The sequence below is a fragment of the Geotrypetes seraphini genome, chromosome 3 (genome assembly GCF_902459505.1).
Source record: "Geotrypetes seraphini chromosome 3, aGeoSer1.1, whole genome shotgun sequence".
Taxonomy (NCBI): Eukaryota; Metazoa; Chordata; class Amphibia; order Gymnophiona; family Dermophiidae; genus Geotrypetes; species Geotrypetes seraphini.
The window spans coordinates 409,873,450-409,885,624 of record NC_047086.1 but is presented as its reverse complement, the minus strand read 5'-3'; the positions used below and the strand labels follow the sequence as shown (position 1 = coordinate 409,885,624).

The 12,175-nt window shown below is 44.9% G+C and overlaps 1 protein-coding gene across 1 annotated transcript in view; it reads left to right on the top strand.

Annotated features, from left to right (window-relative positions):
* The window catches only part of TTBK1 (tau tubulin kinase 1), a 542,632-nt gene that overhangs the window by 56,644 nt on the left and 473,813 nt on the right, over positions 1–12,175 (top strand). The window contains exon 3 of the mRNA XM_033936268.1: positions 4,247–4,320. Coding sequence (XP_033792159.1) covers positions 4,247–4,320 — 74 coding nt within the window. The remainder of the gene's footprint in view (positions 1–4,246; positions 4,321–12,175) is intronic.

Here is a 12,175-nt window from a genome sequence, read left to right as displayed (position 1 = left end):
TTTGCAATCAGGCCCAACAATTGTCCCCTTCTATTCCCTCCCTCCTTCCTTCCTATGTCTTTACTGCTCCCAGTGCCTCTTTCCTATGTCCTTAGTGCCCCCAGTGCCTCCTCCCATGTCCTTAGTGCCCCTTCCTATGTCCTTACTGCACCCAGTGCCTCCTTCCTATGTCCTTAGTGCCCCTTCCTATGTCCTTACTGCCCCCAGTGCCTCCTTCCTATGTCCTTAGTGCCCCTTCCTATGTCCTTAGTGCTCCTTCCTATGTCCTTAGTGCCCCTTCCTATGTCCTTACTGCCCCCAGTGCCTCCTTCCTATGTCCTTAGTGCTCCTTCCTATGTCCTTAGCGCCCCCAGAGGCCCTTCCTATGTCCTTAGTGAATCCAGTGCCTCCTTCGCAAGTCCTTAGTGCCTCTTCCTATGTCCTTACTGCCCCCAGTGCCTCATTCCATGTCCTTAGTGCCTCAGTGCCTCCTTCCTATGTCCTTAGTGCCCCTTCCCATGTCCTTAGTGCCCCCAGTGCCTCCTTCCTATGTCCTTAGTGCCCCTTCCCATGTCCTTAGTGCCCTCAGTGTCTCCTTCCCATGTCCTTAGTGCCCTCAGTGCCTCCTTCCTATGTCCTTAGTGTCCCCAGTGTCTCCTTCCCATGTCCTTAGTGCCCCCAGTGCTCCTTCCTATGTCCCCACTCACTGCCTTCCAGCCTTTGTCCCATTCCCGTCTCCCGAAGCTAGCCAGCCTACCTCCCTCTCTGCTGCGCTAAAGCTAGGAGGAAGAGGGAAAGAGATACTTGAAGGGAGAACTGTTGGGAAGAGAAAGGGAGAAATGGTGGACCTGGGGAAGGCAGGCAGGCAGGGGGAGAGATGAGATGGGGGCACTTGGAAAGAGAAAGGGAGAGAATTTGGATTTGGGGATGGAAGGCAGAGAGATGCAGCATCTCTCTTTTTTTCCCCTCCATTTCATTGTTCAGCATCAAGGGGGGAGGAAAGAAGAAAAACAGAAAAGAGAGGGAGCAAAATGTTGGACCATGGGGATAGAGGAGCAGAGATGGACCCATAGGAGGGCAGGAGGGAAGAGAGCTGGGATAAGAAGATACTAGGAGATGGAAAGAAAAGGACAGGGAATTATAAAGCCTGACCAGAGGAGAGATGGAGGGGGATTCTTAAAGTGATGAGCCAGATGGATAAGGTCAAAAGGGAGATGACAAGATGAGTGACAGAGCAGTGAGTACAGTGGTAGAAATGTGGTAATGGGGAGTAGACAGCAGGAAATAGGAGGCTGGGAAAGGAGTGAGATGGGAAATGGGAGAGTTAGGAACTGAGAAAAGATAGAGAATTAAGAGGTAGCTGAACATTTAAAAAAGAAGGGTGAGAAAGAAGGCAAGATTTGAGTGGACAGAAGCAAAAAAGAAAAGAAAAGAAAAAGTTAAGAAAGCTGAAAAGGAAAAATCAATACATTGGAGACAGGCATAAGAAGGAAATGGAACGAGAGAAGAGGAGAAAAAATGGACAGCAGACCCTGGAAAGAGTATTAGTTGAAGACAGACAGAAAGCAGAAAGAGAAACTGTGACCAAGATGATGGAAAAACAAAACATCCAGACAAGGTAGAAAAAAATTGTTTTATTTTGAATTTATTAACTGGAATATGTTAGCTTTGGGATATGTGCATCACGATTATTTTTGTATTCAGTGGCGTAGTCATATACAGCTGATTTGGGGGAGGGACTGGAGCCCAAAATTAGTGGATGGGCAGCAAAGTTTCTCCCTGCCTGAGTGCTATTTATAAATACTTGAGCTAGTGGGGATTCCCAAGCTCTGCCAACAAGAGACATCTTCCTCCAGTTTTGCAACCCCAAATCTCCAAGCTTTGCAGCCAATGGCAATATCCTCAAGCTGTCACTGCTTTCATGCATGCATGAATGCCAAGGGGGGCAGGGTGGAGGGAAGGCAGCAGCTCTGCAATATTGCTGCCAGCTGCAGAACTTGGGAAGTTGGAGGGGGAGGAGGTGGCCGTCAGTTGGTGAGGCTTGGGGATCCCTACTAGCTATAGCAGGGGAGATATTCATTTTTAGAGAGTCAAAGTGGGAGGCCCAAAAAAAACAGTAATATTTAACCTGACTGAACAATTCTCCATGTACGCTGCTGACAGCTGATTCAGTATCCCCGCTCTGAAGAGGCTCACCGTAGTTGTAATAGAAGTGAATGGGAGAACCAGGAGCGCACATCCCTGCTCATCAGAGTGGGGATGCGGAAGCCTGTGGCTGCTCCCACTGTCAGCGGTACACGTGGAGGATTACTCAGTCAGGGTAAGTATTACTGTTTTTTTGGGTTCCTCTCCACAGTGTCCCTTTAATGAAGGTTTATTATTAGATACGTACATCTTCTATATTAGTGATTGCAAATTTGGGACCTGCTCAACCTTTTTTTTTTGCTCATCGGCTAGTGTTAGTGTTTGTGCGGCCCCAGAAAAAATTTTTTCGGCCAATGCGGCCCAGGGAAGCCAATAGGTTGGACACCCCTGTTCTAGAACCTCAAGTTCAAGTTTCAAGTTTATTCATAGCTTGATAATACCGACCATCACATGTATTTGGGCAGTTTACAATATCACAAATTAAAAAATTTAATATGAATAGATAAAATAAAATAATATGGGGTAAACCTAAAACTATGACAGTTGAGACTGATTGGAAATGAGAGGATTTGCAACGTCATTCTTATCTACATGTATCACGACAGCAGGCTTATTTCCAGCACTATCTGAAATCATATCTAGGTGAGTCGTGAGTTCTGCCACCTTTCCACCTAGTAGGCATTTGATATAGGCAATCCTAACATCCACTAGCTACCCAGCTATCTGCATAATGATGAATCACCAACTACAACAGCTGTTTTCTCTTGGAAGAAACTCTTGGAGACACATCCTCTGTGTATGAGGATATTGCATCCACTGGTGGGCAGATTCTGGCTACAGAATTACTTTCTATTTCACCAGGGCAGTGCTCTCTTTTAAGGAGACCTGCCAGACTGGAGGTGGAAGCTCTCTACAGTTCCTTTAGGCCTCTTCTATACTCTACTCTAGCCTCATAAGAACAAACTCGTTCTCTGATAACTAGGAGCTTTTTGCATCGCGCACACACACACGACCTCTCACCAGTTGGGAGAAAATCATAGATGTAACACTCAATGCAAAAACCTGGATAGCACCCTTCTAACTACTGGCTGGATATTAGTATTCCTGAGGTTTTTTTAAATTAAAACTTATTAATTAACAATTAGTGTTTTGCTCCTCAGCAAGCAACGAATCTAATTAAAATTCTTCAATGTAAACTCTTCTCTTATTATCCTAATTAGAATAATTGACTATAAATGAAGAGCTGTGCTAGGGGTGGTTGAGAGTTGGGGAGGGTGGGTAGGAATAAAGACTGAACTAGACGTTGCTGTTCTTTCCAAAGGCTATCAATGCTGTAGGCTAAAAATAAATTTTGCTTTTTTAAACTCTGATCTTAAATCTGTGCTTTATCCAACTGCATAACTAAGAGACCCTGTTTTAGGCCTAGTTTTGCTTAATCTGAATTTCTTAAAATTAGTGTTCATGTAGGTTATTTTCAGAGTTTATGTTTTATCCGTTTAGGACTTCAGTGGTGCAAACTGTGAGAAGATTTCATTCACAACATAAATTGCACTAAAGTCTTCAGCGGTCTAACAATGGCAGTACTTATGGAATCGGCATAATAAAGAGGAATACCTTGATAAAGCCTTTTTTTGGCGAAACATGCTTTGATAAAGAGATGAGTATCTTTCTTAAATTATTTGAAAAATAAAATAAACAAGATAAACATATATATAGAAAATTTGACCGATGAAGACTTTAGTGCAATTTATGCTGTGAATGAAATCTTCTCACAGTTTGCACCGCTGAGGTCCTAAACGGATAAAACATAAACTCTAGCTAAGGCTATATGGTTTAGATGTTTGATATTTAGCCTTGGAAAAATATCTATTATTGCCTTATATACTTGGTTATTTTCAGAGCCAGTCTCCTCCTTTTTCTCCTGTGACCCTTTATGGATGGTGCATTTGCATATTCAGGGTGATCCATATGTTTGTGATCGGTGCCTCAGTTTTAAGCTTAGACTGAGTCTCTGATATCGCCATGCACAAAACTCTAACTTAAGTGGTCAGTCCTGCTCTCTACCTCATCATGGTTGTTTCATATTATCTTTATATCCTTTGCTTTCTTGTGTTTTCTGCAGGGAAGGATCATGTTTGTCGATTTATTGGCTGTGGAAGAAATGAGAAGTTTAATTATGTGGTTATGCAACTTCAGGTAAGTAAATTATTTAATGCATTCTATGGGGTAATTAGAAATGCAAAACTACCCTATCCATTCTCAATAACGATCTAATATAATAAAACCCTAAGCCGCCCATGTTCACTCCCACTGCGTGCGCCTGTTTTCTGTGAGATGTAGGGACCCGCAGGTAGGAGTGCACATGCACGCTTAGGGTTCTGTTTTTCGTCCTGTTGTTTAGTCTGGCCTTCTCGCCTTGCCCTATTGTATTTTTTAGTTGAAAGACGCGGCAGTGGCTCCTCTCACGATCCCTGCCTGCGTCGGACTTCCGACGCAGGTGTAGATCATGAGAGGAGCCGCCACCGCGTCTTTCAACTAAAAAATACAATACGGCAAGGCGAGCAGGGAGCAGGGCAGACCGAAGCTCCGAATCCGGTTTTGTGCGGGGGGCGGAAGAGCAGCAGCAGCCACCGCCGCCATGGAGCCACTGCGTAGCGAGGAAAGCGGCAGTTGGCGGCGCGTGCACCCATCTCCCTCCTCTCCCGGCCGCGGCGTCATGCAGTTCCCGGCCAAGCACTGCCAGCAGCTCCTGCAGCGGCTGAACCAGCAACGGCAGGCCGGCTTCTTCTGCGACTGTGTCGTCCGCATCAGGGAGGCCCAGTTTCGGGCCCACCGGAACGTGCTGGCCTCCTTCAGCGGCTACTTCGGGGCCCTGTGTAGAGAGAGTTCTGCTGTATCGTCTTTCTGGATCATGCGCAAGTGGAAAAACTTTTGCACTTTATTTACACAGTCTGGACAGGTAAAAAGATTCGCTGCTCCGGCGAGGGCTTCTTTTAGCCAAGGCGTCTGCCGCTTTTGCCGTTGGGTGAGAGCCGTCACTTGCTTGGTTTAGAAAAGTATGCAAGGCTGACAAGTGTGCCCTTTTCTGCCTTAAAATATCAGCCTGAGAATGAGTGGCCACTTCATAACACTTTGGGGAGAGGCTTCTGTTTTGGGTGTGGGGGAGGGAAGTGGAGGAATGCCAAACTTAAGATTTAAATTTTTGCCCCCTTTTTTTTTTTTGCCTTTTTAGTCAGGGGGGAGGTAAAACAAAGGGAGAAGGGCTGCTGCTGGATAAGAGGAACAGTGAAGGGATGGTGGTAGACACAGGGGAGGTAAAAGGAAGGGAGAATGGACAGGGGGAGCAGGCAAGGGGTGGTGGTGGACAGCCAAGGAAAAAGAAAGACAGAAATATAGAAAGCGGCTAAGGAGAGAGAGAAAGAAATAAAGACAGACACACGCATATATATTCTAGCACCCGTTAATGTAACGGGCTATAAGACTAGTTAAAATATAAAGTGCCAGGTGCTAATAATCTTTCAAGCTAATAAAATTAATGAAAATTGCAAGCTAAAATAAAGAAACCCCTCAAAGTACCCTTAAAATTGCTTTAAAGTGCATAATAATATTTGAAAAATTTGAGAAATTCATGAGGAACATGGAATAATAAATATGAACAAAAAATGGTACATGAAAAAAAAAAAAACCCAAATACTCGTCATCAAAAATTCATGGAAAAACATGTAAATACTCAAGTCATCAAAAATTCATAGAGAAACATATAAATAGATGTTCAAAAACACACATTAGATTAAGCTGAAAATAGTGCTAAGAATAATATAGAAATAGTAGAAAAGTAAAAAAAGTTCATATTTCCTCATAACAATTCACGTTTGTTCATAACAGTTCCATCACAATTCATCTTTCCTCAAATTCATAAGACCCTTAAGTCTCCTCCTGGTAGACCCATTGTTTCTCTTAAAAATACAGTATTGGAACCACTGTCTCAATTTTTGGATCATTTTCTCCAACCCTATGTGGGAAAAGCCAGATCTTATATCAAGGACACAATGGACTTTCTCTGCAAATTGCAAACTCTACAATACCATTTCTGAAGTTTGTCTTGTTACCTTGGATGTGGTACCTCTATATACCAGCATTCCCCAAGAACAAGCTTTGAATATTGTCCAAAGAACTTTGGACCAACGGGATTTTCCATGCAGAGTGGCTACTTCTTTCTTGATGAGCTTGGCTCACCTGGTTCTCACTAAAAATTATTTCTGATTTGATCGCTCTTTTTACCAACAATCCCAAGGAGTTGCAATGGGTACTACAGCTTCCCCAAGTATAGCCAACCTTTTTATGTCTCAATTTGAAGAAGATTTTTTTATATTCTAACCCTCAATTTTGTCATGTGTTGGGCTGGATGCGCTTTATTGATGACATTTTTTTTTTTTGATTGATTCTAATGAGCAACTCTTAATTTTCGTTAGCTGGCTTAATTCCCTTGTGCAGTATTTACGGTTCACCATGTCCAGTCATAAACATCTTATTACACTTTTGGACACCAATTTAGTTTTGGAGAATGGACAACTATTTACCAGAGTACACCACAAACCTACTGAGAGAAACAATCTTTTGTCTTTTTCAAGCTGCCATCCCAGACGATTGAAGGCTGCTATTGCCATTGGACAATTTTTATGTATCAGGCGGATCTGTACTTCAGATGATGAATTCAAGCAAGAAGCCAAACTTTTACAAAAGAGATTCTTGGCCAGAGGCTACCCTGGAAATGTTATCAATAAGGCTTATCTTAGGGTATAGAAACATAGAAAATGACAGCAGAAAAGGGCTACGGCCCATCTAGTTTGCCCACACTAGTGACCCACCCCCTAACTTCCTCCATGAAGAGATCCCACATGCCAATCCCATCTTTTCTTAAAATCTGGCACGCTGCTGGCCTCGATTACCTGTAGTGGAAGATTATTCCAGCGGTCAACCACCCTTTCGGTGAAGAAATATTTTCTGGTGTCGCCATGAAATTTTCCACCCTTGATTTTCAGTGGATGCCCTCTTGTTGCCGTGGGTCCTTTAAGAAAGAAAGCATGCAAATCGAGACGTAATGCTAACTGGTACTAATAGAGAAGTTTCTACCAACCAAATTTGTGTATTATCTCATTCCACTCAGTCCTCAGCAGTTGCTGCTAGTATTAGATCCCACTGGCATGTTCTACAGCTTTATCAGGTCTTTCAAGAAAATCCTTGTATTGCCTTTACCTGAGGCAAGAACCTTTCTGAACATTTGGTCTCCTCTGATTTCCAAGTGAAACCTCAGTATGGAACTTCTTTCTACGTGGATGTAGTCTACAGACCTCCGACTCAATCGCAGAAAATCATAAAGATCTGATTGCAGATATCCAAAAGTTTGTAAAGTATGAGGAGGTACTGCTATTGGGGGATTTTGACCAGCTGGATGTGGACTGGAAAGTTCTATCTAGAATCAGAAAGAAGTAGGAGATTGTGTATGCCTTTCAAGAGGCTCTGCTCAGACAAATGGTGATGGAACCCATGAAGGAAAAAGCAATATTAGATCTGGTCCTCACAAATAGGGAGAGTATCTCTAATTTTCGAGTGGATGCCCACCTGGAAAGTAGCGATCATCAAACGGTTTGGTTTGATACAATAGCTAAAGTGGAGAGCGGCCACACAAAACTTAAAATCCTAGATTTCAAATATACGGACTTTAATAAAATGGGAGAGTACCTGAAGAAAGAGCTGCTAGAATGGGAGGGCATAAGAGACATGTTAAAACAGTGGTCTAAGCTGAAAGGAGCAATAAAAATGGCTACTGATATTTATAAAAACTAGAGAAAAAGGAAACTGATATGGTTCTCTAAACTAGTGGCGGAGAAAATAAAGGCAAAAGAGTTGGCATTTATGAAATATAAAAAAACTCAAGAAGAGGTGTACAAAAAGGACTACCAGGTGAAACTGAAAGAAGCCAAAAGAGAGATACTTCTGGCGAAAGCAGAAGAGCAAATGACTAAAAATGTCAAAAAGGGGCCAAAAATTTTTTCAGATATATTAGTGAAAGGAGGAAGATGAAAATTGGAATTGCAAAACTAAAAGATGCTATTAACCAATATGTGGAAAGCGCGATGAGGAAAAAGCAAATGTGCTAAACAAGTACTTCTGTTATGTGTTCCCAGAAGAAAATCCTGGAGAAGGACTGAGATTGTCTGGCAAAGTTACACACGAAATGGAGTAGGTTCTGCGCCATTCAGAGAGCAAGTCCGGCTGCTGGAAGGAACTGTGATAGAACCAGAAGAACTCCTCGCCATGAAAGAAGAAAACCGCAAGCAGGAGAAGTTGCTAGGGGAGTCCAGTACCAGCAAAGTTATCGAGGAATTGGAGAGATTCATCGAGGAAGCCCACCAGCAACATGTGGAGGTCCCAGGGTTGGAGATCAGTGCCCGAACAACAACCAAGGAAGAGGGTCCAGGCGATATGGAAGGAGGCACCACTACAATGGACGAGGAGGCCGAAGTGGAGGTAGAGAACGACCACAAACTTAGCGAAAATGGGAGCCCGTCTGGTGAAGCACCACAGAAGAAGGAAGACAGGTCCTACACCATGGATACGGACTTACAACCCCCTAAGAACCACCGAATAAAGAAGATAGGGATCATCGTTGGAGATTCCATCATACGCAGCGTGGACAGTCACATCGCAGGAGGAAGAGAAGATAGACTGGTCACCTGCCTGCCTGGTGCAAGAGTGAAGGATGTGGCCAGCAGGATCACCAGGATCATTGATAATGCAGGAGGAGAGGATACTGCTGTGCTTATCCACGTGGGAACCAACGATGTGAGCGGACGGAAGTATGACAGGGAAGAACTGAAGGGTCAACTCCGCTCACTCGGAAGAAAACTGAAGGTCAGGGAGGTGAAAGTGGCCTTCTCCGAGATCCTCCCAGTACTGAGAGCGGATGGAAAGAGACAGGATGAACTGCGAGCAATCAACGCCTGGATGAGACGATGGTGCGATGAGGAGGGATTCGACTTTGTGCGCAACTGGACGGCATTCTGGGGAAGTGGAAGATACTATAGAAGGGACGGCCTACACCTCGCCAAGCAAGGAGCAAGAGTCTAGGCTGAAAACATGAAGATCATTGAGAGGGTTTTAAACTAAGGATCAGGGGAGAGCTGACAGTTGACAACCAGTCGATGGCCCGCGCATCAGGAGACCCCAAAGAAGGAACTACAAGCAACTGCTCAGATAAAAGGGAAGAGCATGCTGAAATTGAAAGTAACAGAGAAAGAGCGCAAATAGATACAAAAAGGGATGTGAAGACTAAAAAATCCAAGAAGGTACCACAAAGAGAACTCAGTTGTGTATAGGGAAGGTCGTGCCTCACAAACTTGCTGTACTTCTTCGAGGGAATAAACAGCCAGATGGATAAGGGGGAATCCATAGACATCATTTACCTTGACTTCCAAAAAGCCTTCGACAAGGTACCTCACGAACGGCTACTAAAAAAGCTGTGGAACCACGGGGTGCAAGGGGATATCTACCGATGGATCAAACACTGGTTGGCAGGTAGGAAACAGAGGGTTGGAGTAAAGGGCAAATACTCAGACTGGCAATGGGTCACGAGCGGAGTTCCACAGGGGTCGGTGCTAGGACCTCTATTGTTCAATATATTTATTGATGATCTGGAGACGGGGACAAAATGTGAGGTTATCAAATTTGCTGATGACACCAAACTCTGCAGCAGGGTTAGGAACACGGAAGACTGTGAAAACCTGCAAAGGGACCTAACGAGACTGGAAGACTGGGCAAATAAGTGGCAAATGAGTTTTAACGTAGAGAAATGCAAAGTCATGCATGTAGGGAAAAAGAACCCGATGTTCAGCTACAAAATGGGGGGAACACGGCTAGGGGTGAGTAACCTTGAAAGGGATCTGGGGGTGATGGTTGACACATCACTGAAACCATCGGCGCAATGTGCGACAGCCTCAAAGAAAGCAAACAGAATGCTGGGCATCATCAAAAAGGGTATCACAACCAGGACGAAGGAAGTCATCATGCCGCTGTATCGCGCAATGGTGCGCCCGCACCTGGAGTACTGTGTTCAATACTGGTCGCCGTACCTCAAAAAGGACATGGCGGTGCTCGAGGGAGTGCAGAGGAGGGCGACTAAACTGATAAAAGGTATGGAAAATTTCTCTTACGCTGACAGGTTAAAAACGCTGGGGCTATTCTCTCTGGAGAAGAGGAGACTTAGAGGGGACATGATAGAAACCTTCAAAATCCTAAAGGGCATAGAGAAGGTTGACAGGGACAGATTCTTCAGACTGTGGGGAGCCACAAGCACTAGGGGTCACTCGGAGAAATTGAAAGGGGACAGGTTTAAAACAAATGCTAGGAAGTTCTTTTTTACCCAGAGGGTGGTGGACACATGGAACAAGCTTCCGGAGGAGGTGATAAGCCAGAACTCTGTACAGGGGTTCAAGGAAGGTTTGGATAGGTTCCTGGAGGATAAGGGGATAGAGGGGTACAGATAGAACTTGAGGTAGGTTATAGAAGTGGTCAGTAACCTCTTCACAGGTTGCGGACTGATGGGCCGCCGCGGGAGCGGACCGCTGGGCAGGATGGACCTCTGGTCTGACCCAGTGGAGGCAACTTCTTATGTTCTTATGTTCTTATACATGAAGGCGCAAAGGGAGCTCAAATGTATGTACACGAATGCCAGAAGCTTGAGAAACAAAATAGGGGAACTGGAAGCACTAGCAAGACGAGAAGAACTGGATATTATTGGAATAACAGAAACATGGTGGACAGAGGAAAACTAATGGGACACAGTACTACAGGGATATAAACTATACAGAAGAGATAGAATAGGGCAAAAAGGGGGAGGTATTGCCCTGTATGTCCAAGAAGGAGTAGAGTCTATCAGAGAAGGGAAGACAGAAGGGAAAGAAAAATTGGAATCCCTCTGGATAAAGATTCCTAGACAAAATGAAGCAGACACAAAAAATGGCCTCTATTATCGACCCCCAGGACAGACGGAAGAAACAGACTTAGAAATGATAGAAGAAATCAATCATGGATGTAGAACAGGTAATGTAATGATAACGGGAGACTTCAACTTTCCGGGGATAAACTGGAACCTAGGAACCTCAAACTGCGGCAGGGAATTCGCCAGTGAGTAATAGCAGTTTTTGCTTGTCTCTTGGACTTGGTAGACTTTGAGAGAGGGGAAGGCTAGAATTACCATCGGACAGCGTGGGGGAGGCGTGAGGTAGCTCCGCTCACCCCACAGCGCGTCACTAACAGCGCGACTTGGCTCCCCCTTAAAAGGGAGAGCCGCGGTGATAGTCCCCACACCAGAGAAAATTCGCCAGTTAGTAATAGCAGTTTTTGCTTGTCTCTTGGACTTGGTAGACTTTGAGAGAGGGGAAGGCTAGAATTACCATCGGACAGCATGGGGGAGGCGTGAGGTTGCTCCGCCCACCCCACAGCGCATCACTAACAGCGCAACTCGGCTCCCCCTTAAAAGGGGGAGGGCCAACGGCGCGCAGCCGTTCAGCGTGCGGCAAAGGCGAGCGGCAAAGGCGCTCGCCTTAGCGAGAGCGCCTTTGCGAAGACGCCTTAAGAAGGAGCCAGGAAGCAAGGCCAACGAATTAATTAATCCTACATCTTAAGTAGTAGTAGTAATCTGTCAGAAAAGCACAGACGGTTTGGTTGGGACAATAGGAGGACTACAAATTGGCAGGAGGACTCGCACATACTTCTGTTACAGAAGATCACACACAAAGCACAGGCAGGCCAGAGGAGGAGCAGGTTATGAGCACCCACGGAATCCAGAAGATGAGCTTTCCAGTCTTCTGCACTGGCTGCGGAATGCATGAGTACCTCCCCTCAGGGACTATGGCATACTTTTGCAGTTGGTGCAGGGAGCTGGAAAGTCTGAAACAGTAAGTCTGGTTGCTGGAGGGAACGGTGAAGAAACTAGAAGAACTTCTCAGCAATAAAGTGGAAAATCGCACGCAGGAGAGGTTGATTGTGA